This window comes from Staurois parvus, unplaced genomic scaffold (assembly GCF_062004578.1).
Source record: "Staurois parvus isolate SC_StPar_1 unplaced genomic scaffold, SC_StPar_1.0 ptg001200l, whole genome shotgun sequence".
NCBI lineage: Eukaryota > Metazoa > Chordata > Amphibia > Anura > Ranidae > Staurois > Staurois parvus.
In genome coordinates this window covers 3,289,969-3,312,989 of record NW_028318996.1, presented here as the reverse complement: position 1 = coordinate 3,312,989, position 23,021 = coordinate 3,289,969, and the positions used below count along the sequence as shown (strand labels likewise).

The window sequence follows — 23,021 nt, the reverse complement described above, 5'->3', positions numbered from 1 at the left end:
TCTATGGGCTACATGATCAACCCATTATTTCACAGAATACAAACACCACAGGGTAATGCTAATGCCTTTCAGCGAAAGAAGACCTTAGTTGTAGACCACTAAATATCAAGTTACTAACATTATTTAACATTCCACCTACAGGTACCAGGCGAACACTAAAAGGTAGGCTCATTATAAATCCTGCAAAAACAGAGCTAAAATATGTCTCAAAAATTCACAAACACCACATAAAAAATAAAAATGAAATAACAATCCATATACATTAGTCATACAAAGATATAAAAAAAGGTATACAGGAGCAGAATTGAAGGGATTTAAAATACTACAAATAAACTGTATGTGGGGTTATGAAATAAATGGGATAATAATCATATTCATTTACATAGATAAGGACACCTGTAGGTGTGAGGTATAATTAATAACATCTATGCAGCAGGGATGATTAGTTTTCCCTGCAGTCTCCTGTTTCCCATGGCGTGTGAAGCTCTGCAGTGACAGCAGCACCTGTGTGAATGGTACGCTATTACCAGTGACTGTCGCCTGTCTTCAGAGACTTCAGCCACCCGTCCCTGCTTGTCCCAGCCACAATTAAACATTTTATGTATTCGCAGGTAGCTGTTAGCTCTGAGGAAAAGCAGGATTGTTACCGGGTGCTGTTTGTGTCCATAGCACTAAGCAGCTCAGTTAGGTCATATCTGGCAGTGTACATGGGGGGGGGTGCAATTTGAAGTGCATAAAGGACTTTCACAGTGTGCAGCAAACAGAAATTGTGATTTGCTATATATTTATATTTTTAAGCACGTAGCATTTTGTTGCATCAGAAGGAACCTAACACTCTTCTGCCCCACCGCAGTAATGCATGTCAACTCATTATAAATGAGTAAAACCCCTTTCAGACGACCGTTCTGATCAGGCACACCTGTCAGTTTTTTAGGCAGACCTGATCAGAAGGTTCGTTCATCCCTTTGGACAGGCGAGTGTAAATGGACTTGTGTCCGTTTACACCCACCTAGCACTGAGTCCGATCGGGTCCACTAGGAGGAGTGGATTAGGAGGGTAGTCAGTTGTAAACCAACAGAGGAATCTCTTTACTCTAGGCCGCCCATACAGCAGAGCTGGCTCTGCCAAACTGAGCAGATATGGATGTGTCATTCGCCATTATGCTCTGATCAGCAGGGCATCTGTGAACTGATCCCCTGCTGAACGGAACAGAATCTGCCCCATGTTAAAGTGCCTAGGGCCTAACAGAACCAAGTCCGTTTACACTCGGAGGGATGAATGGACATCCATGTGAAAGGGGTCTTAGTGCATTGGGATGGCATTCAAAATAGCACTGCAATGCACTAAGACAATGCAGCTTCAATGTCAATGCTCTTCAATCCACCACAACTTGCAGCAATGCATTACCGTGATTTGTGGTGTGTTGCGTTGTCAAATTTGTGTATTCACTTTCTTTGGTGTGATTTGATACACTGCCAACCCAGTCATTTGTATGAGCTGCCATAATGCAAAGCACATTATTGTACAAAGAAGGGCAGTGCACCAGGACGCCAAGGTCTGAATGGGCCCTAAAAAAGTATTTATGTAGCATCAACCCTACAGTAAGTAACTGGGGAATAACATGTAAGAGGACAAGTGAAGGGGTGGCATTCATTTTGACTCTGTATGCACCTACACTCACAGGACACTTTATTGCGTACATCTGTTCAATTGCTTGGTAACAAATTGCTAATCGGCCAATCACATGGCAGCAACTCAATGCATTTAGGCATGAAGATGTGGTGAAGACAACTTGCTGAAGTTCAAACCGAGCATCAGAATGGGGAAGAAAGGAGATTTAAGTGACTTTAAACATGGCATGGTTGTTGGTGCCAGACAGGCTGGTATGGGTATTTCAAAAACTGCTGATCTACTGGGAGTTTCATGCACAACTATCTCTAAGGTTTACAGAGACGTATAAAGAATCCACCTATGGGACTTTAATGCAGCAACTATGTCATTACACATATACTCAAAGGAACTTTTTTTAAAACATATGCTTTTATTACATAGATATACTTGTGAAAGATACATAATCTTTTTAAAAAAAGATATATTAGCTCTGATAGCAAAGATACTTCCTTTTTTAGAATAGCAAAGATACTTCCTTTTTTAGAATAACAAAATTCCCAAAAAGTTACTCCGACGCGTTTCGATCATTCCACTTTTTTGATCTTTAGGGGGCATAAATACAAAGATTTCTAGATAAACACATAGGAATGAGTGATAATTTATACACAGAAAGCTAGTCAATGACATTGATAATATTACCATTATGGTACCTACAAGGGAATTAAGCAATCAATATTAATCAGAGCCATCAAAATATCCAAGATGAGGCTGCATGGTCCAAAGTTTTAGTGGCGTGAACCATTGGAACAACAAAGGTGGTCAGATATCCATCTCATAGTGCTGACCGCAACAAGAGAGCATCAAATGACCCTCTATCTCTCTATAATCACATAGAATTAATATTTCCAATATTTTGGTTAGTATTAAGAGACGCCAACCATATTGGAGACATGGCCAATGAGCAAGATGAACCAAAATATCCCTTGTTTTTATAGTGAAGATAACACAGGTCCCTCGGGACCAAAGATTATTTATATAATGGTTTGATCTTTTACAAAATTCAAAAAATTATAAAACCGCTATCAGTAGTAGTACAAAAATACCAACACTATTGCAACTCACTGCAGTGCTTACTGAACTGTAAGAGTATGGAGATGTTCCAGATCCCCAGGGAACAAGAAGGTATACCACCTTCCAGGGCATGATCAATCCGCTCATAAAAATCAAGAATAAATTTTTCAAACAAGGTTACAGGGATGGAACGATCAGTGGTGTATTTTGGTTTTGTGCTGCCCTAGGCAAGACTAAAATCGGGCACCCCTCTCGCATCTAAATTTTTCCCACCCCTTCCTGTTTGATCTACCCCTTCATCTGTAAACCTCACCCTTCCTATTTAGGCCCCACCTCTTCCTATTAGAGCTCCGCCCACTGACAACGATGGGGCTCTATTCCTCCCACTGACACCAACAATGGGGCACTATTCCTCCCACGGACACCAATGATGGGGTACTATTACTTCCACACTGACACCAATGATGGGGCACTATTCCTCCCACTGATACCAATGATGGGACACTATTCCTCCCACACTGGCACCAATGATGGGGCACTTCCTCCCACACTGGCACCAATGATGGGGCACTATTCCTCCCACACTGGCACCAATGATGGGGCACTATTCCTCCCACACTGACACCAATGATGGGGCACTATTCCTCCCACTAATACCAATGATGGGACACTATTCCTCCCACACTGGCACCAATGATGGGGCACTTCCTCCCACACTGGCACCAATGATGGGGCACTTCCTCCCACACTGGCACCAATGATGGGGCACTTCCTCCCACACTGGCACCAATGATGGGGCACTTCCTCCCACACTGGCACCAATGATGGGGCACTTCCTCCCACACTGGCACCAATGATGGGGCACTATTCCTCCCACTGACACCAGTGATGGGGCACTATTCCTCCCACTGACACCAATGATGGGGCACTATTCCTCCCACACTGGCACTAATGATGGGGCACTATTCCTCCCACACTGGCACTAATGATGGGGCACTATTCCTCCCACACTGGCACTAATGATGGGGCACTATTCCTCCCACACTGGCACTAATGATGGGGCACTATTCCTCCCACACTGGCACTAATGATGGGGCACTATTCTTCCCACCGACACCAATCAGAGGAGGGAGGGAGCGAGAGAGGGGATAGAGAGAGGAGAAAGAGAAGAGAGGAGGGAGATAGAAAGAGGAGGGGGGGGGAGAGAGCAGAGAGAGGAGGGGGGAGAGAGAGCAGAGAGAGGGGGGAGGGAGGGAGAGAGAGGAGAGAAAGAGAGAAGGGAGAGAATAGAGGGGGGCAGAGGGAGGAAGAGAGGGAGGGGAAGAGAGAGAGGGGGGCAAGAGAGGAGAGAGAGAGGGGGGGAAGAGGGAGAGAGGGGGGGAAGAGGGAGAGAGGGGGGAAGAGAGGGAGGGGGAGGAAGAGAGGGAGGGGGAGGAAGAGAGGGAGGGGGGAGGAGGATGTTAACAAACAATGATGAGATTTCAGAATGTGGATTTCCATACTGTTGGCAATGGGCGGCGTATGCTTGCTGACTACGTCAAGTTGTGGGTGGAGCCTACTCACCCCGCACGTGGGGAATACCTTTCACATGGCCACACACTCATCAATGCCCGGGACCAGGCGGGGACCATGTTCATGTGAGAGTCAAACATTGTGCCGCTTCCCCAGCTTAGAAATGAGCCATACACTGTGTGCAGTAGTTAAATGTACAGAGTTCCTCTGTGAAACATACTGTCCTGTATCACTACACACCTTCTTCATAGTATGTTGCATTAAGAAGGGACACTGCTGAGTCCATACCTTACCCACCTGTGCAGCATACCTGGATCTTTCCACACCCTCCACACCATGAGGCTAGGCAGTGGGTGTCATTAACACAGGTTCGGTCCCAATATTTCGGGGAACCGACTGCTGGGAAGGAAGCCAGATCACCGCTCCCCCACCTGCCCAACCCCACTACCGAAGAATGTTCCGCCATGTCGGGTACCATGCTTTATGACAGGCTGTTGTACACTCTCCACCAGTCTTTGGTTACCTGTAGCAACTGTTCACATCCTCCATCTTCTGCCCAGTCAACCCTCTGTAGTGACCTTGATTCTGTACCCCATGTGTGCTTTACAGGCCCTGTTCTGCTATGCAATGTACCACCATGCGCCCCTTTCAATTACTTCAGACCAGTTTTAAAACCGTTAAAAGCTTTACTTAAGATTCTGCAACACAGTTCACGCAGCATAGTTCAACACCACTCTGTACACGAAACAGTCCAGCCCTAAATAATGTAGGCTGCCAAGTTCATACCTTCCAGAGAAGCAAAGTCCTTTCAGCAAGAGTTCAGAGTGTTCTGTACATAGCCTGAAAAGTGAAAACAAATGCAGCCATCTCATCTAAGTGCCCAACACTCGGGATCGCCTCTAATCAACACGTATCAGCTAATGTCTGGTATACCACCAGAGTACTTGTTTTTTTATTATTTTGAAGATAGGAGCACTTTAATGATTCAGCATAATTTAAATTTTTCACAGTTAGATTCCTGTTTTAAAAGGAATTTTGTTTTCCATCCGTCCTCAGTGACTGAAACTATTGATTTGTCTCTAATCTTCCTCTCTGAGCCATTAATTGTGTTGGCGCGATAAAGTGCATATCACATTACTCTGCCAGGATGATGAACCTAACACACCCTGTGTCCAGTTGGGTGGCACCTCCATCTGTCTGTGATTTCTAACCAGGCAATCAGTTCACCAAGCTTTTCCTAATTTCTCTTCCAGGGACATAAATGGCAAACTTCAAGGGCCATGCCCTGCCGGGCAGCTTCTTCTTGGTCTTCGGCCTGTGGTGGTCCGTGAAATACCCACTCAAGTACTTGAGCAACAGAGGGAAAGAGAACTGCCGCCCCAGCAAGTGCTACCAGCGCCTGGAGCTCATTGAGGGCATAATGAAAGCTGTGTTTTCTCTCATAGGTAAGATCGGGAGGTGGGCAGCAGAGCAGACAAGGCTGGGTACAGCAAATTCTCTATCATACTGGGTCAAATACATTGCATTGTTTGAAATATTTCCATTGACTTAATTTAAAGGGGGTTCCTGCATGTACAGTTGTGTCCAAAATTATTCAACCCCCACTGAAATTGAGTGTTTTGGCCAGTTTGACATTGCTTTTGATCATTCAGTCATCTTGCTTACATTTACATTAAAGAGGCACTTGTAGGTCAGACAAATATAACATAACAGTTATAATGAAATAACCACAAATGTCTTTTCTGTGCTCACAGCATTATCAGTTTTATTCAACCCCCAAGTGACATTCAATCTTAGTACTTAGTACAGCATCCTTTTACAGTTATAACAGCTTTTAAACGTGAAGCATAGCTTGACACAAGTGTCTTGCAGCGATCTACGGGTATCTTCGCCCATTCTTCATGGGCAAAGGCCTCCAGTTCAGTCACATTCTTAGGCTTGCGCACTGCAACTGCTTTCTTTAAGTCCCACCAGAGGTTCTCAATCGGATTTAAGTCTGGTGACTGCGATGGCCACTCCAAAATGTTCCAGCCTTTCCTCTGCAACCATGCTCTAGTGGACTTGGAGGTATGCTTGGGATCATTGTCCTGTTGAAAGGTCCAACGTCTCCCAAGCCTCAGGTGTGTGACGGACTGCATCACGTTTCCATCCAATATCTCCTGGTACTGAAGAGAATTCATGGTACCTTGCACACGCTGAAGCTTCCCTGTACCTGCAGAAGCAAAACAGCCCCAAAGCATGATTGACCCTCCACCATGCTTCACAGTAGGCAAGGTGTTCTTTTCATCATAGGCCTTGTTCTTCCTCCTCCAAACATAGCGTTGATCCATGGGCCCAAACAGTTCTAATTTTGTTTCATCAGTCCACAGAACACTATCCCACAACTTTTGTGGTTTGTCCACATGGCTTTTGGCATACTGCAGTCGACTCTTCTTATTCTTTGGAGACAGCAAGGGGGTACGCCTGGGAGTTCTGGCACGGAGGCCTTCATTACGCAGTGTGCGTCTTATTGTCTGGGCTGAAACTTCTGTACCCACATCTGACAAATCTTTTCTCAGTTCCTCAGCAGTCACACGGGGACTTCTCTCCACTCTACGCTTCAGGTAGCGCACAGCAGTCGAAGTCAGCATCTTCTTTCTGCCACGACCAGGTAGCGTTTCAACAGTGCCCTTTGCCTTGAATTTGCGAATGATGCTTCCTAAGGTGTCTCTTGGTATGTTTAACATCTTTGCAATCTTCTTATAGCCATTGCCCTTCCTGTGAAGAGAAATCACCTCTTCTCTTGTCTTCCTGGACCATTCTCTTGCCTTCACCATGTTTGTAACCACACCAGTAAATGTCTAGAAGGAGCTGAGTATCACAGTCATTTTAAAGCTGCCTAATTGGTGCTTATTATGCTTGATTGCTGCTCGGTGACATCCACAGGTGTTTTCAATACCTGATGGAAAGCACCTGTATGAACCTCTGTTCTTCAGAGTGGTAGTCTTTAAGGGGTTGAATAATTGTGGCAATGAAGAAACCACATAAGAACCATTTACTACTGTATTACATAAACAATTGATGTCATTTTAGTTGCATTTGGGTAGTTACAACGTCCTTGTAGGATTTGATTCTGAATACAATTCCAAATGTACACTATAGTCCCTAAACCCCTTTACAGCATTGGGGGTTGAATAATTTTGGACACAACTGTATTCTATCTTATCCAAACAGAAGAAAATGCCATTCTTATAATTTTGTAGTATATATTGTGTTAAAACACTTGCTTGTTAAACATTTTCAGTAAAACCTTTCCATTTTCATTACATACCTTAATTTATACTCGGAGATTTAATCACTGGGTGTCTGTGCTTCTCTATGTAATTATTTATTTATTACAGGTACTTATAAAAACACCATAAATTTATGTAGTGCTTTACATATATATTGCACACTCACATCAGTCCCTGCCCTCAAGCAGCTCACAACCTAAGGTCCCTAACTCACATTCATTCATACATACACATAGTAGGGTCAAATTAGACAGGAGCCAATAGATCTACCAGCATGTCTATGCAATGCAGGCAGATCATGGCAGATGGGGGAGGGAGGTAGCGGCCCACAGCCCAGTGGGATGCTGTACCTGGTTTCCTGAAAACCTTATGACACTGCCTCAGTACTTCTCTCGAGTGCTCTTCAAGAATCGACCCACTGCTTGCATAAGGGCAAAGAGTTCTGCAAATGCCACAATGCCTTTCTAGGTAGGTGTTGGTCTAAAGGAGTGGGTGTTACGAAGTAGGCTGTATTTGCATGCAGACCACCCGAGGTAAATCCCCCATTTGATTTTGAGCTTTCATGATTGAAGGATCTGAAATCCAATGAATGAAAGAGGTGAGCCAGGGATAGTCGGGCTGAGAAGGAAGGTTCTAGATCACATGTGTCAAACACAAGGCCCATGGACCGAACCTGGCCAGTCCATTGCATGTGGCTCTTGCACTGAGGGCTTTATTTTTAAAGGCGGAATGTGGCAGGACTCCATTCCACCCCCTCTGGCTCTTGCCCTCTGCTTCCCACTCACCACTGTTGCTTGTAAACACAGGACAGCTTCCCTCTCAGGCGGCTCTCGCAGATCCCTGCCTGTCCTGCATGAGCCCATGGCAGGGACATTGTTGACCAATCTCCCTGCAAGTGAGATAGAGAAGCAGAGCTGTCTACACTGCGTGGAAGTACTAGAGCCAGGCCGGGTAGGTGAGGTGAAAGGAAGCTTTTGGTGGGGGTGTAAAGATGAGGGCTGCGGAAGAAGATGTGTGCAGAGGTGGGGGATAGGAGAGGGTGAGATGGAGACTTGGAAGTGATATATGAAGGCTGTGAAAGAAAGCTGAACCCTGCACTCTGTGCATAGCACACCCCTAAACCCTATGCTCTGTATATAGCGCACTCCTCAACCCTGCACTTTGTACACCTCTGAACCTCTCAGACCTCTGAACTCTGTACACTGCATATTCCTAAACTCTGCATGTAGCTCACTCCTGAACTCTGCATGCTGCATACTCCTGAACCCTGCACTCTGTACATAGCACACCCCTAAACCCTGTATGTACATAGCATGCTTGTGTACTCTGTAATCTGTACATAACACACTCTTGAACTCTGCACACCCTGCACTCTTGAACTCAGCACACATAGTCCTACAGATCCATATTAAAAAAAATAAAGGGTTTTAAACATACTGTAAGCTGAACTCCAACCTTCCATTTGGTCTTGCCAGTTGTACAGGCTCCTCTCCTGTACTGAAATGGCTTACTCCGATTTCACTGCACTGTGAGCTTCTGTCAATTGTGCATTAGAAGTTGCAATAAGACAGACAGAGCCCACCTCATTTCCTGGCTGGAGGATGTCCAGCATCATCTAGAGCAGTGGTTTGAACCCTCTATCAGGTTTTTATTACTGTCCATGTCTAGATTAGGGAGATCCACACTCTCTCGGGGGAGAAAGAAATGGAAAATACAAGACTTTTAATTGACACCAGACCCAAATCAATGGAAAATCTTCCTATGGGGACTTTCTGTTGACTGTCTAAGAGGGGATTTTCCTCAAATGGAAGAAATTTTCCTTTATCTTACTGTTGTGTTTTTATGTGAGGGGGAAGAAATCTCCCCAATAGGACACTGATGTGTTTTTTTTTCCCTCAACCCAAAATGAAAAGTTTTTTTTTAACTTTTAGATACACTTTGTTGCTGAAATTGTTCTAAATCTTGTTTGTGATTTTGTATATCTTAAGGGCTGAAAGGTTTTATGTAAAGGTAGTGACTATTCATGCCATAGTAATTATTTAAAGCTGTCCACAACCAACCTTCTTGCAAGTGCAGTATCAGCTACAATAGCAATTCATACATTCATTAAAGTAGTAATAAAGTCCAAACATTTTTTATTGTATTCTCTGAATTAAAGTAAAAAATGCCTCACTATCTGTCTTAACCTCCTCGGTCCCTTAACACTTACCTGGCTCCATGTCACCACTCTAGTCCTGTTTCTAGCTCCAGCAACGCTCCCTTCGCTTCTTGCTTTCACAGGAGAAACTGAGGGCAGCCGAGCCCTAAACTCTTGTTACCATTGGTCAGACTTCTGTGAGGAGGGAGTGAGGACATGGCTTAGTGGTATGTAGGCAGGTGCAGTCTGCTCCTCCACTGTAGGTGGCACCTGAGCAGAGCGGAATTACAGCCTGGAGAGGAAGTCAAGGAAAAGCATGGTTTCTCTGTGGTTTCTTGGTGCCTGGATACAGCATTCTGGTTGGCTGCATTGGATCCATGTGATCCTTGGTGGCCATCTTGGGTCAGCAGAGTCTTTAATTCCCTGCTCCCCAGTTTTTGGCATGCAGTTGCATGTGAGTAGTGTAGGGACAGGTGGTACCACATCTTTCACAGACAGTATTAGTAACAGGAAAAGATTCCAGATGAGGAGGGAAAGCGTAGGGTTCACAACTTCTTCCCGCTTGGGTATGAGATGGCCAGGCCACATTCTGCCCCTCCTAACAGGTGCTGTGAGCTTTTTTACATGCTGTTGGAATCTGCGAGTCTTCTCAGTTGAGCTGTCCTCCCACAGGATGTGTTGTGAACTGTCTTTGCTCTACTTCAATACAAGTTTCTTTAAATTGCACCCGGACTGTGTTGTTGCTACTTCATCCACTTATATTTGGCGGCAGTTGGCAGGATATGTCCCTTACAGTGGGTGCGGAAGGAATATTGGGCTCCTGTATGGCTCAACTAGGACTGGACTTAGCTCTAATACTGAAGTTAAATGGCTCTAACATTGCCATGGCAGAATAGGAGAGACTAGAAAGTGGTGTGTACGTGTGCCAGGTTCTGGCCTAGCTGGTGGCTGGGCCGGAACCTGGTACAGGTGCACAGCACTTTCCAACCATAGAGGATGATGCCCACCACACGATGATGGCGTTCCTAGAAGAGGAGCGAGCTACTCTAGAACATATTGTGTCACACTTGGAGAGCCTGTTTGGGGACAAGATACCACTTCTGAAGCTGTGGTGAAGGTTCTTCTTAAGGAAACAGCAGGAGGACAAGAACCTCAGCCATTATGCTGTGGACATGCAGGACCTCTGGAGGCTCCTGGGAAAAGAGGAATGTGTGCGGCAGTGCTGACATCACTGATTCAGACAATATACTAAGAACAATTCACAGCTGGCGCATAGGCCAACCTGCCACCTCCTTCCACAATGCAGTGATGGATCCAGTTGCGTGGGAACAAGAAGAGACAGATGCAACAGTGGCAGTGACCAAGAAATTTGAACCTGCATATCTCGAGCAGGAGGCCCTGGCACCTTCACCCGTCAACCATGCAAACCACGCTGACAAAGCTAGCTCAAGATATGGCTCTCTTGAAACAGGAGGTAGCCTCCTCTAAACCCACTGTGCAGGGACCCGAGGAGGATCAGAAATACTGGTGGTACAACCATTATGGAAACATATCCAGGTACTGTGGGCGGTCTGGATTTTCAAACCTTTTCAGGCTGTAGTTTAGAGGTCATGGTTGCACCAAGTCCAATAGTATCAGCCCTTGTCAATGGGATAGAAGTCCCATGCCTGATTGACACTGGGTCAGAGGTCACAGTCATGGAGGATTTCTATGTGCAGAGATTTTGGAGCACAAGAACAGCTGGACCCCTTCTGGTTGTCCCTCAGAGCGGCAAATAATCTACCTATCCTGATCGAAGGCATCACCTGGGTGAGGATTCAATCGAAGACCAGGTGGTGGAGTGAGTTGGGGTGCTGGTGCCCAGTCAACCCAGTTGTGTCTGTTGTACTGAGCGTGAATGTTTTGAAAAACCTGGACTTGACACCACCTGTTAGCCAAATATGAACATTCGGGCCAGCAGCCACACAGCTGCAGCTTGCAAGTGGTGTGGCTCAGAGTGCTCCAGGCCTACAAGGCCTAGTGCAAGACAATCATGAAGCAACTTGAACAAGTAGGAGTGGTCCCTACACCACCAAGCAAGTACTACTCGGGGGCACCCCTGCAAGGGGTGGTCTGGTCACTCTGTCGGAGCCCACCAGAAGTTACAGGGGGCCACCATTAGGATAGAACCCAGCAATGACCCTGTGACACCAAGAGTGTTTAATCTCTACAGAGTGCCTCGCCACTGTATCTTTGAGGCCCAACCTGGGGTGGAAGCGGTATGCGCCCCTCTACAGGCAGCAATGGCCTCCTGGAATGAGACTCAATACAGGTTGCTACTGGAGCAGCAAAACAAATCCCCTTTTCCTACCTCAGCTTCATCAGCTGCTGGAAAAACCAGTCTGGAGGATCACATGTTCACCTTATCCATCGACCACCCCATACATATGGGGGACGCACCGCCCATCCGGGATTGGCACCATCACAATACCCCAATGTTGTGCCAAGAGGTCAAGGAGTTACTCCACAATATGCTACAGAGTGGATTGATCAAAGAAAGCTGCAGTCCATGGGCTGCTTCTGTTGTCCTGGTGCGAAAGAAGGATGGTAGTCTATAGTTCTATGTGGACTACCGTAAACTCAATCCATGCAACCAATGAGATGCCTAACCACTTTCTCGGGTTGAGGAATCCCTAATGGCCCTTGGACAAGCCAAGTTCTTTTGCACCTTAGATCTAGCCAGCGGCCTGTCAGTTCGGCTGAAACCTTCTTCTCTGCACGCTGTTGGAATCTGTCTGTTTCCGGTTGGGCTGTCCTCCTACTGGGCTTGTTGTGAACTGTCTTTGCTCTACTTCAACACAAGTTCTTTACATTTACACCCGGACTGTGTGTTATTGCCACACACCACTCTACATCCACTTATATGCAGTGTGTGTGTGTGTGGACACACACAGCCTAGTTTGGGAACGTGCGTACACGAGTGCCTCCTTAGCTCCTGGCTTGCTACGGGGGCATCAGAAAGAGGGAGAAGTGGACCACACTGGTTGGGACTGCTAGAAGAGGAGAAAAGCTACCGTTCTGTGCAATATAGTTACACAGAGCAGGTAAGTATAACCTCAAACATTACTTCAACTTAGGCAGCTTGTCTACAGCTAAGAAAGGGGAAAAAAATCCTAGTCTGGGTATAACTACTTAGAGTAACCAAAATCTTTTATTCTCATGGGAATAAACCTTGCATCCAGATCCCCATAGCAGGATTTTTTGTAAAAGCTGCCTCCACACAGTCTCTCTTTGCAGAGCAACATGCTCTCGATTTCCCAAAGTTTGAATTTAGGAGACCCCTATAAAAAGCATCTGCCTCCTCTGTCTAGAACAATCACAGTGGTGGCATTATTTCTATTGATCGTTTCATGTTTTTAGGTACATGCAGCACCCTGTGCTCTCCATACTGGATTTCCCCATCACAATATCTACACGGCGGCAGCCATATTTTCTCACTATATTTGAAGGCTCTACCTCTGCTTAGGAGAACATTAGTTAATGTTTACTCTGCCCGTTTCTCTTTACGTATCTATAGGTCAGGCCGAAATGATTGAAAGCAATGAACTTGCTAACTGTCAAGGTCCTACCTTTTCCCTGAGGTTATGTTACTCCATGTGCTGGCGTCCATCTTGGATTCTGCTGTGCATGATGGGAATCCTTTTTATGCCTTCAGGTCCCTGAGGTCCACCCCCCAGAGGGGCGTGGCTGATGACATATAAGCCTATGGCCCGCACATGCTCTTTGCACTTGTGTCTTGTGTCACTATTACTATGTTCTGACTCTCGTGACTCTCCTGGTATTCTGATTCGGCTTGTGACTTGACTATTCTTTGTATTCTCCTTTGATCTGACCCTCTGTTGCTGAACCCGGCTTGTGACCTGTGATTCTCGTCTGCTGTCCTGTACTGTTTTGTCCTGTTGTTGTTGACCCCGGCTTGTCTGACTACTCTTTTGTTTCTTCCACCAGCTACACGCCATTGGCGGCGGCCATTACCGCAGCTGAGGTGTCTCGGGGGCCGCGACCTGGTTCCTGGCTGCGTCAAGTCCATCCCCACCATCAGGGGCCCTGGTGAAGGGCAGCCTGGGACTTAGACTCCGCGCCCTGAGGGACTTCGGTCTGTGGGTGGTGGTTGTCGTCAGCCAGTGCGTTACATTGTTAGGCCTGCCTGTCTGTTCCTCGGCTCCTGCCCTGACACTAACCAAGCATTTTTACAACATTGGCTAAGCAGGAATGCTAATCACATTCCATAAACTACACATGGCCAACAGAAACCTGTGCAAAATAAAATAAAACATGGAACAGGAATCGGGCAAAATGGGCAAGGCACATCAAGAATTATTTTAAATACTGAACTACTAAAAACAGATTTTATGGGGCTCTTAAAATGGCATTACAACTCAGCAGCAGAACATTATGAAAGGACAGTGACAGCAGCTTATTCTTGTGTTCTGTGTGTCCTCTTCCTCACTCTCACACTTGGCGTATAAGCCTGAGCAGAAAACCATCTAATAACCCACGGTGCATCCAGATCCCCATAGCTATGATGTAGTCTGTGAGCTGCACTTTGTGAGATTGGTTACTAAAGATCTACGCTGCATTGTAAAAATGGAGGTAAACAGAGAATTTAGGTGTATTTAATAAGGAAAAAAGTCTAACACAGTTACACAGTTGGTAAGCGTAAACAAAGACACCAGTCCATCCAATTCAACCTGTATGAGTGTGTGTACGTATTTGTCTTTACACTTCTCATGTCCCTGTATATGGTGTTATCTAATATACCCAACTAAGTTTTCTGAAATTATGGACACTTCTTGCTGAAACCACTGATTGCAGAAGGGAGCTCCACATCCGTACTGCTCAAAAAGTTAAGAAAAAAAAATCCTATGCAATTTAATGTTAAAACGCTTTTCGTACAACTTTTATTTGTCATCGACCTGAGACTGAATAGTTTGCTAGAATGTTATGCTAGAATCACTGTTTAGATACACTCATCGACCACTTTATTAAGTACACCTGTTAAATTGCTTAGTACCACAAATTGCTAATCAGCCAATCAACAACTCAATGCATTTACGCATCTAGACATGGTGCAGACTACTTGCTGAAGTTCAAATCGAGCATCAGAATGGGGAAGAAAGGGGATTTAAGTGACTTTGAATGTGGCATGGTTGTTGGTGCCAGATGGGCTGGTCTGAATATTTAAACTGCTGATCTACTGGGATTTTCATGCATAAACACCTCTAGGGTTTACAGAGAATGGTCCGAAAAAGAGAAAATATCAAGTAAGAGGCAGTTGTATGGATGAAAATGCCTTGTTGATGTCAGAGGAGAATGGGCAGACTGGTTAGAGATGATAGGCAACAGTAACTCATGTCAATATGGACCAAAATTTCTGAGGAATCTTTCCAAACCTTGTTGAATTTATGCCACGAAGAATTAAGGCAGTTTTGAAGGCAAAAGGGGGTCCAGCTTGGTACTAGCAAGGTGTAACTAATAAAGTGGCTGGTGAGTGTATTTGTATATTGCGATCATGCCTCCTCTTGAGCAACTCTTCTCCAGGGAAAATAAGTTTTAATGTATGTAGTTTTTCCTCATAACTGAGATCCTACAGCCCCTTTAACTTTCTTGCTTTTCTCTGGACTCTCTCCAGTTCCCTGAGACAGGAGACTAGAACTGGACGGCATACTAAAATGCAGCCGAACCAGAGTTTTGTAAAGTGGTAGAATTTTGTTTTATCTCTTGAGTAAATACCCTTGCATGCATGCTAATAGTATACTGGCCTTGCATGCTTCAGCTTGGCATTGTATGCTATTGCTGAGTCTGTCATCTACTAGGATCCCAAATCCTTTTCCATCCTTGATTTCCCCCCCAAAGGATCTCCCCTAGCGCATAATTTTGCATTCACATTTTTAGCCCCTAGGTGCATTACTTTACATTTTCCTACATTGAACCTCGTTTGTCATGTAGTTGCCCACCCCCCCTATTCTATCGAGGTCTCGAGTTGCTATATCCTGTTGTGAAGTTGTTTATTATCCTGTTTTTAGCTTTGTATCGTTGGCAAACACTGCGGTTGAACTAATTATACCAATTGCTATGTCGTTTATGAACAAGTTAAACAGGATTGGCCCCAAGACAGTACCTCACTATCCGCTCCAAACCATTAAAAAAATACACTAATTATTACCACCCGTTGGATTGAAAACTGGCTACAAGTGCGCTTCCAAGTACATACACAGAGAAGAAAAGAGCAATCTAGTCAACTGCACATCTAGAATTTACTTTTATTGGAAATCTTCAATAAAAGCAGACTATCCAATGGCAGAATACAACTAATGCATTTTGCACTTATTCATTGCTAAAAATGCATATACAAAGCCAGACAACTCATTCCCATAGACCACCCACTAACCTTGCTGGAAAAGTAGCTGTGGGGAAGTTACCTATCCAATTTAGGTGCCCTCCATGCAGGGCCAGTGCTGGACTACTTTGCACCCACCCCCCCCCCCCTCAAAAAAAAAAAAAAAAAAAAAAAAACATTTTTAGAAACAGTAGAAAATATATTAAATCAACAAAACATGAAACGACCATCTCAGTGATGACAGGCAACCTCCTAGCACTACACAGCTTCCCTCTCATACACATTGGGCCTCGATCATCCTACTGACATAGGGTTAATGCTGCAAACAGAGCACACCCCTGCCTATTGTTTGTTTCCCAGCTGTGTAGAAGAAGGCTGAGCCAGCGCTGCATACACCCATTTGGTTATTAGATGGCTCCCTGCTACAGCTGAAGGACTGTGCTGGTCAGGGGCGGACTGACCATTCGGACATTGCCTAAGGGCTGGGGGTCAGTAGGGGGCCCTTGAGAGGTCCGGTGATAGTGTGGGGAACAGAGGAGGAGGTGGAAGTCTCCCCTTTTGAGTGAGTCGGGGTCCCGGGCAGTGGTAGTGTCTTGCTACACGCTGCTAGTGATGGGCAGTGGAAAGTTTGAGGCATATCATCGATTGGTGCAGGGGGTTCACCGCACATAGTCTGCACCAATGGATGACATGTATCACAGGAGCAAAGTCAGAGATGATCGGTGCAGCAGAGGGACAGTGACAACCACCGTTCTCCCTTTTTGTGAAACAGCTGGAAGTTGCTTCTCCTCCTCTCCCTCCCGCGGCTTCCAGCTGCTTCACTAAAAGGGAGACCGGTGCTTGTCACTGTTCCTCCGCTGCACCAATCATCTCCGACTGTGTCTAATTTCCCCCTGTATGCTCCTCAGCATCCTCCCCAAGTCTCTGATGCCTCGTCTTCTCTGACAGTGTCCAGCTCCTCCCCCCCCTCCCCTCCCCCCATCCTCCACACCAATGGAAAAGCAGAGGAGAGAGCACATATCTGCTCTGCCTCTCCTGTCCCCGCCTCTCCCTGTCTCCACCCACACTCCTGTCCTAAGAGGATGTGTGGGGAAATTGTGTCCAGCGTGCAGCTCTGTGAAGCTTGTTAATGTGCCAGGAACCTTCCACATGGGGGTATCTATCTATATCTATCTCGTATACACACACAATAGACAGGTAGTCACACAGGTACATTTAACCAGCATTTACACCATTAATTATTCAAAGCAAGTGAAAGACCCTCTACCAAATGAACACCTGCCCTGGTACATCATAGCATTCGCTCGGCACTCCAAGAAATAACAAAATTCAACTGCAATATTCTTGCACTGTCAAAACCTCCACTTTTATTATCACACAACACACAGGAGGATATATCTTATAGTCATCACAATCTGCATAATAACACACACCAATAATAATGTGAACATTACAGCATGAAATAGACACATCTTCTGACAGCGTTGCAGCATAGAATTAATGCATTACAAAAGCTATGGAAAGACGGGAAGGCACAGACCCCATCGGAACCATACTGCACAGGGGGTCATGGGAAGCCGTAAATGCGACAATCCGATGAACCCATATAGCCTTGGCAACGGTCTCAGCATCAGAACGTCCTCTTCTGCTAGGAAAGCTCCCAACTGATCCCGTTTAAACCCTTTTCCTGAAGTGGGCGGGTGCCACACCCACTCTAGGAAGAGCTAGCTGAAAGGTTCCGTGAAGATAAGAGTCATGTTCAACCACTATATTGAATCAACAACATTATCTAAGGATGTCACAGTTTTTGCTTCAGATCAGCTTCTTATCTACCCTAAACGGAAAGATTTCTAACTTCTCAAGCAAGTAGACATCTTTAATTGCACAAACAAGTTCTTATCTCCTAATGTAACATTTCTAGTTGTCATAAACACATTCAATCCTACAAACAAGTTCTTATCTGCTTTAAGCAGTCTAATATCTTGTGACTCTGTTCCTTTAGCCTAGAGAAATGACATCAGTCACTTCTCATGCTCCTAACATTTGGGCAACAATGCTTTACTGTAAAAATTACCCAAGAAAGAAAGGGTCCAAGGCCAACACATTTCATAGGCATTACTCTCTCTCTCTCTCTCTCTACCATCCACTGCCCTACTCACACCATCCTGCACATTCTACCCACTGCCATACACTCTGCACTCCTCTCCCTGTACGTACTACCAACCGTCATACACTCCGCACTCCTCTCCCTGTACATACTTCCAACTGCCATACACTCCGCACTTCTCTCCCTGCCATACACTCCCTATTTAACATTAACACATTCTGCATTATGTAAGTCATCTCAGACACTATTTATCCACACCCCTTTTAAGCCACGCCCAATTTTTAGCACAATTGAAAACACACCCCTCTCTCACTCCTTCCTCTCTTTCACTCCTTCCTCTCTCTCACCCCTTCTTCTCTCTCACCCCCCACATGGCAGCCATCTTTAAACCTGGAAGTGCCCAGTGGCTGCTACGGGAAGAAGCCGGGAACATTCATGCAGTATTTGCTGCAGTAAATATTTAAATGCCCCTTCCATGCAGCTGAACTACAATATGTAGGTGGGGTTTTGTGTGGTTTGTGTAGGCGGGGTTATTGCCCGGGGGCCCCATGAGTTGTCAGTCTGCCTCTTGTGCCGGTGTGTGTACCGGAGATGTATGTATCGATCCTCTGATCATAGACTGCTGATCTCCCGGGGTCCTGGGCTAATGCCATCACTTCCCATCCTAGGGGGAGCCGACACTTCACTGGTGTGTGTGTGTCAAAAAATTAAAGGAACGGTTTGTAAATACATCAGATCTCAATGGGGGAAAAATATCATGCTGGATATCTATACTGATATGGACTGGGTAACGTGTTAGGAACGTAAGGATGCCCCATCATTTGAATTCAGTCCTCTGTAGGTTGATATTTTTCATCAAGGACACCCCGAAAATCATAGTGAAAAAATTATGCAGTAGGCTAGTGCATTTTGCTGAAATTTCATTGCAGCAACTCAAAATGGTACTTAGTAGTTTGTATGGCCCCCCACGTGCTTCTATGCATGCCTGACAATGTTGGGGCATGCTCCTAATGAGACGGCGGATGGTGTCCTTGGGTATTTCCTTCCAGACCAGGGCATCACTGAGCTCCTGGACAGTCTGAGGTGCAACTTAGTGGCGTCGGATGGACCGAAACAGTGTTTCCCAGAGGTGTTCTATTGGATTTAGGACAGGTGAGCGTGAGGGCCATTCAATGATATCAATGAGGCCGGGCATTGCCATGCGCCAGGAAGAAACCAGGACCCACTGCACCAGTGTAGGGGTCTGACAGTGGGTCCAAGGATTTCATCTCAATACCTAATGGCAGTCAGGGTGCCATTGTCTAGCCTGTAGAGGTCTGTGTGTCCCTCGCATGGATATGGCCTCCCCAGACCATCACTGATCCACCACTAAACTGGTCATGCTGAACGATGTTACAGGCAGCATAAAGTTCTCCACAGCTTCTCCAGACCCTTTCACATCTGTCGTGCTCAGGGTGAACCTGATCTCCTTTGTGAAAAGCACAGGCGCCAGTGACAGACCTGGCAATTCTGGTGTTCAATGGCAAATGCCAATTGAGCTTTATAGTACCGGGCAGTGAGCATAGGGCCCATTAGAGAACATCGGGTCCTCAGGCCCCCCCTCATGAAGTCTGTTTCTCATTGTTTGGTCGGAGACTTTCACACCAGTGGCCTGCTGGAGGTCATTTTGTAGGACTCTGGCAGTACTCACCCTGTTCCTCCTTGAACAAAGGAGCAGATACGGGCCCTGCTGATGGGTTAGGTACCTTCTATGGCCCTGCCCAGCTCTCCTAGAGTAACTGCCTGTCTCCTGGAATCTCCTCCATGCTCTTGAGACTGATGAGAGACACAGCAAACATTCTGGTAATTTGTATTTGGCATTTTGTATTCAGCCCTCTTTTCTCTGATACCCCCTAACTAAAATCTAGTGGAACCAATTGCCTTCAGAAATCACCTAATTAGTAAATAGAGTCCACCAGTGTGTAATTTAATCTCAGTATACATACAGCTGTTCTGTGAAGCCCTCAGAGGTTTGTTAGAGAACATTAGTGAACAAACCGCATCATGAAGGCCAAGGAACATATCAGATAGGTCAGGGATAAAATTTGTGGTTCATAGGCCACACAGAATACAGGTCTGTGCTGCGCCAAGGCACCCCTAGGTGGCAGTGCACCCCAGGTGTCTGCCTGGTTTGCTTGGTGGAAGCATCCGCCATGCCTCCATGGCACCACTTTTAATGCCCTGCACTAGAATCTATAAGTTGGATCATTGAACTACACAGGTAAAGAACGTTCTAATATCACCCAAATCTTAAATTCTGCACTGTATGGGGTGGAAAAAAACCCAGCAGATTACTATCACGAGAAACTCAGACTTTATCAGCTAAAAGCTGACCTCATTGTTAATTTCCAGCTATATGTAGGGCGCTACTTAAAAATTATGGTTAATAGCCCCTCTGTTTTAAAACAGACCCATAGTAATTCAGCTTCCCTATTGAAATCACTATCATTGAGTATTCTTTTGGAGCTCTAAAAAGTGACCCATGAGAACACCCTTGATGGTATAATTGGGATGCCCTGAGTCCGCTCTAAACAGTGTGCTTACTAGTTGATGGCTTTCTATATAAATTAGGGATCACACATCCATCACTTCTGGTAAGGTTTACTTACATCAAGACATGAGATGTTGGATGGTTTGATTTATTGAAGATTTCCAACAAAGGTGAATTTCAACTTTCCTCTGTGAAGACCGCTACGAGCAGAGCCTACACCTAATTAGTGTAATAGCAGCGGAGTGCAATAGAAGACCCACCTTGAGCCTTGCTTCCCTTGTTGCAAGTACATACACTGTTGGCAATGCCAACAGACCTCAATTTGTAAATTAAGTGTTTATGGGGCACCGCATAAAATGCGTTGGCAAAAATCTAGATACACAACATTCACAGGCCTTCCTTTATCCAGATTACAGCTTACTTCCTCATAGAATGTAATAGGTTAGCCTGGCAAGAACAAACCTTTATAAACCTAAGCTGGTTACCACTAATGATACTATTTTCATCAGCAAATTCTTGGATATAGTCCCTTATCATCCCCTCCAATCGTGTACAAACTAACTTCAGCCCAAAACATTTTTTGGACATTTGTACTGTAAAAACAGCATGGAAACCAAGGGAGTTGGACATCCCATTAGCTTATTTCCAGTTCATTTTAACACCCAGTTCCAATTTTTTATTTTACATTTTCTACCTTCCACCCTCTCCTCCTTTTTACTCCTTTTCAGTCCAATCCTCCTCCTATTTTTTCCCTCCTCTCTGTTCCCTCATCCTTCTCTTTTTAATTTTCTATCCTGTTCTTGCCTAAACGTTTCCTAGGACCCTCTTTGAGGACCACCAAGAGAATCGCTTACATGCACATGGAACCTGCTAACATGAGGGTATGAGAACAGCAAAATTGACAATTAAAGGCACTAAAGCTTAGCACGTTACTGTAAAATAATTTATTAACAATTCAAAGAGCAGAAAACACTCATCAGCACTTTGGTTTATCACTATATATGCTTTCAGCCTTGTGGTAATTTTATGTTTTTTTTTGCTCTTTGGCTTATTAATATATTATTTAAGGTAATGCTCTAGGCCAGTGGTGGGCAACCTTTTTTTTCAACTGAGCCAAATCTCGCCAAAACCATGATTGAAATTTATTTTGAGAGCCACATTTTTAAAACTGAAAATACATCTCCCATATAGTAATTCATCCCCCATAGTAATTCATCCCCCATATAGTAATTCATCCCCCATAGTGTAATTCATCCCCCATAGTAATTCATCCCCCATAGTAATTCATCCCCCATATAGTAATTCATCCCCCATATAGTAATTCATCCCCCATAGTAATTCATCCCCCATATAGTAATTCATCCCCCATAGCAATTCATCCCCCGTATAGTATTTCATCCCCCGTATAGTATTTCATCCCCCGTATAGTATTTCATCCCTCATATAGTATTTCATCCCCCATATAGTATTTCATCCCCCATATAGTAATTCATCCCTCATATAGTATTTCATCCCCCCATATAGTATTTCATCCCTCATATAGTAATTCATCCCTCATATAGTATTTCATCCCCCCATATAGTAATTCATCCCTCATATAGTATTTCATCCCTCATATAGTAATTCATCCCTCATATAGTATTTCATCCCTCATATAGTATTTCATCCCTCATATAGTAATTCATCCCCCCATATAGTATTTCATCCCCCCATATAGTATTTCATCCCCCCATATAGTATTTCATCCCCCCATATAGTATTTCATCCCCCCATATAGTATTTCATCCCCCCATATAGTATTTCATCCCCCCATATAGTAATTCATCCCTCATATAGTATTTCATCCCTCATATAGTATTTCATCCCTCATATAGTATTTCATCCCCCATATAGTAATTCATCCCCCATATAGTATTTCATCCCCCATATAGTAATTCATCCCCCATATAGTATTTCATCCCTCATATAGTATTTCATCCCTCATATAGTATTTCATCCCCCACAGTACTATTCCCCCCCTTCTAGTAAGCCAAGTCCCCCGTGTCAATTCACTTACCTTTTGCGTTCCTCTCGCTGTCTTCCCGCGCCGTTCGGGTCTTCAGGGCGGACTGTGAGAGGAGCCTAGCTCCCCTCCCCTCACGTTCGGCACGCTGCCCCGCCTACACACATCCTGACAGCCACATCCGCGGGCCGGATTAAAAGGTCCGCGCGGACTTTTGGGGCTGCCAACCGAGAGGAGGCAGGGGAGCGGCCGACCGAGAGGAGGGAGGGGAGCAGGCGCCCGGCACACAGAAGAGCCGCATTAGAGTGGGTAAAGAGCCGCATGTGGCTCGCGAGCCGCGGCTTGCCGACCACTGCTCTAGGCTTTTGAGCCTTTTTTTGTTCTGTCGCCTTAACAGAAA

General features: G+C 45.2%; 1 protein-coding gene across 1 annotated transcript in view; it reads left to right on the top strand.

Annotated features, from left to right (window-relative positions):
• The window catches only part of TMEM45B (transmembrane protein 45B), a 48,498-nt gene that overhangs the window by 14,382 nt on the left and 11,095 nt on the right, over positions 1 to 23,021 (top strand). The window contains exon 2 of the mRNA XM_089660091.1: positions 5,448 to 5,639. Coding sequence (XP_089516217.1) covers positions 5,456 to 5,639 — 184 coding nt within the window. The 5' untranslated portion in view covers positions 5,448 to 5,455. The remainder of the gene's footprint in view (positions 1 to 5,447; positions 5,640 to 23,021) is intronic.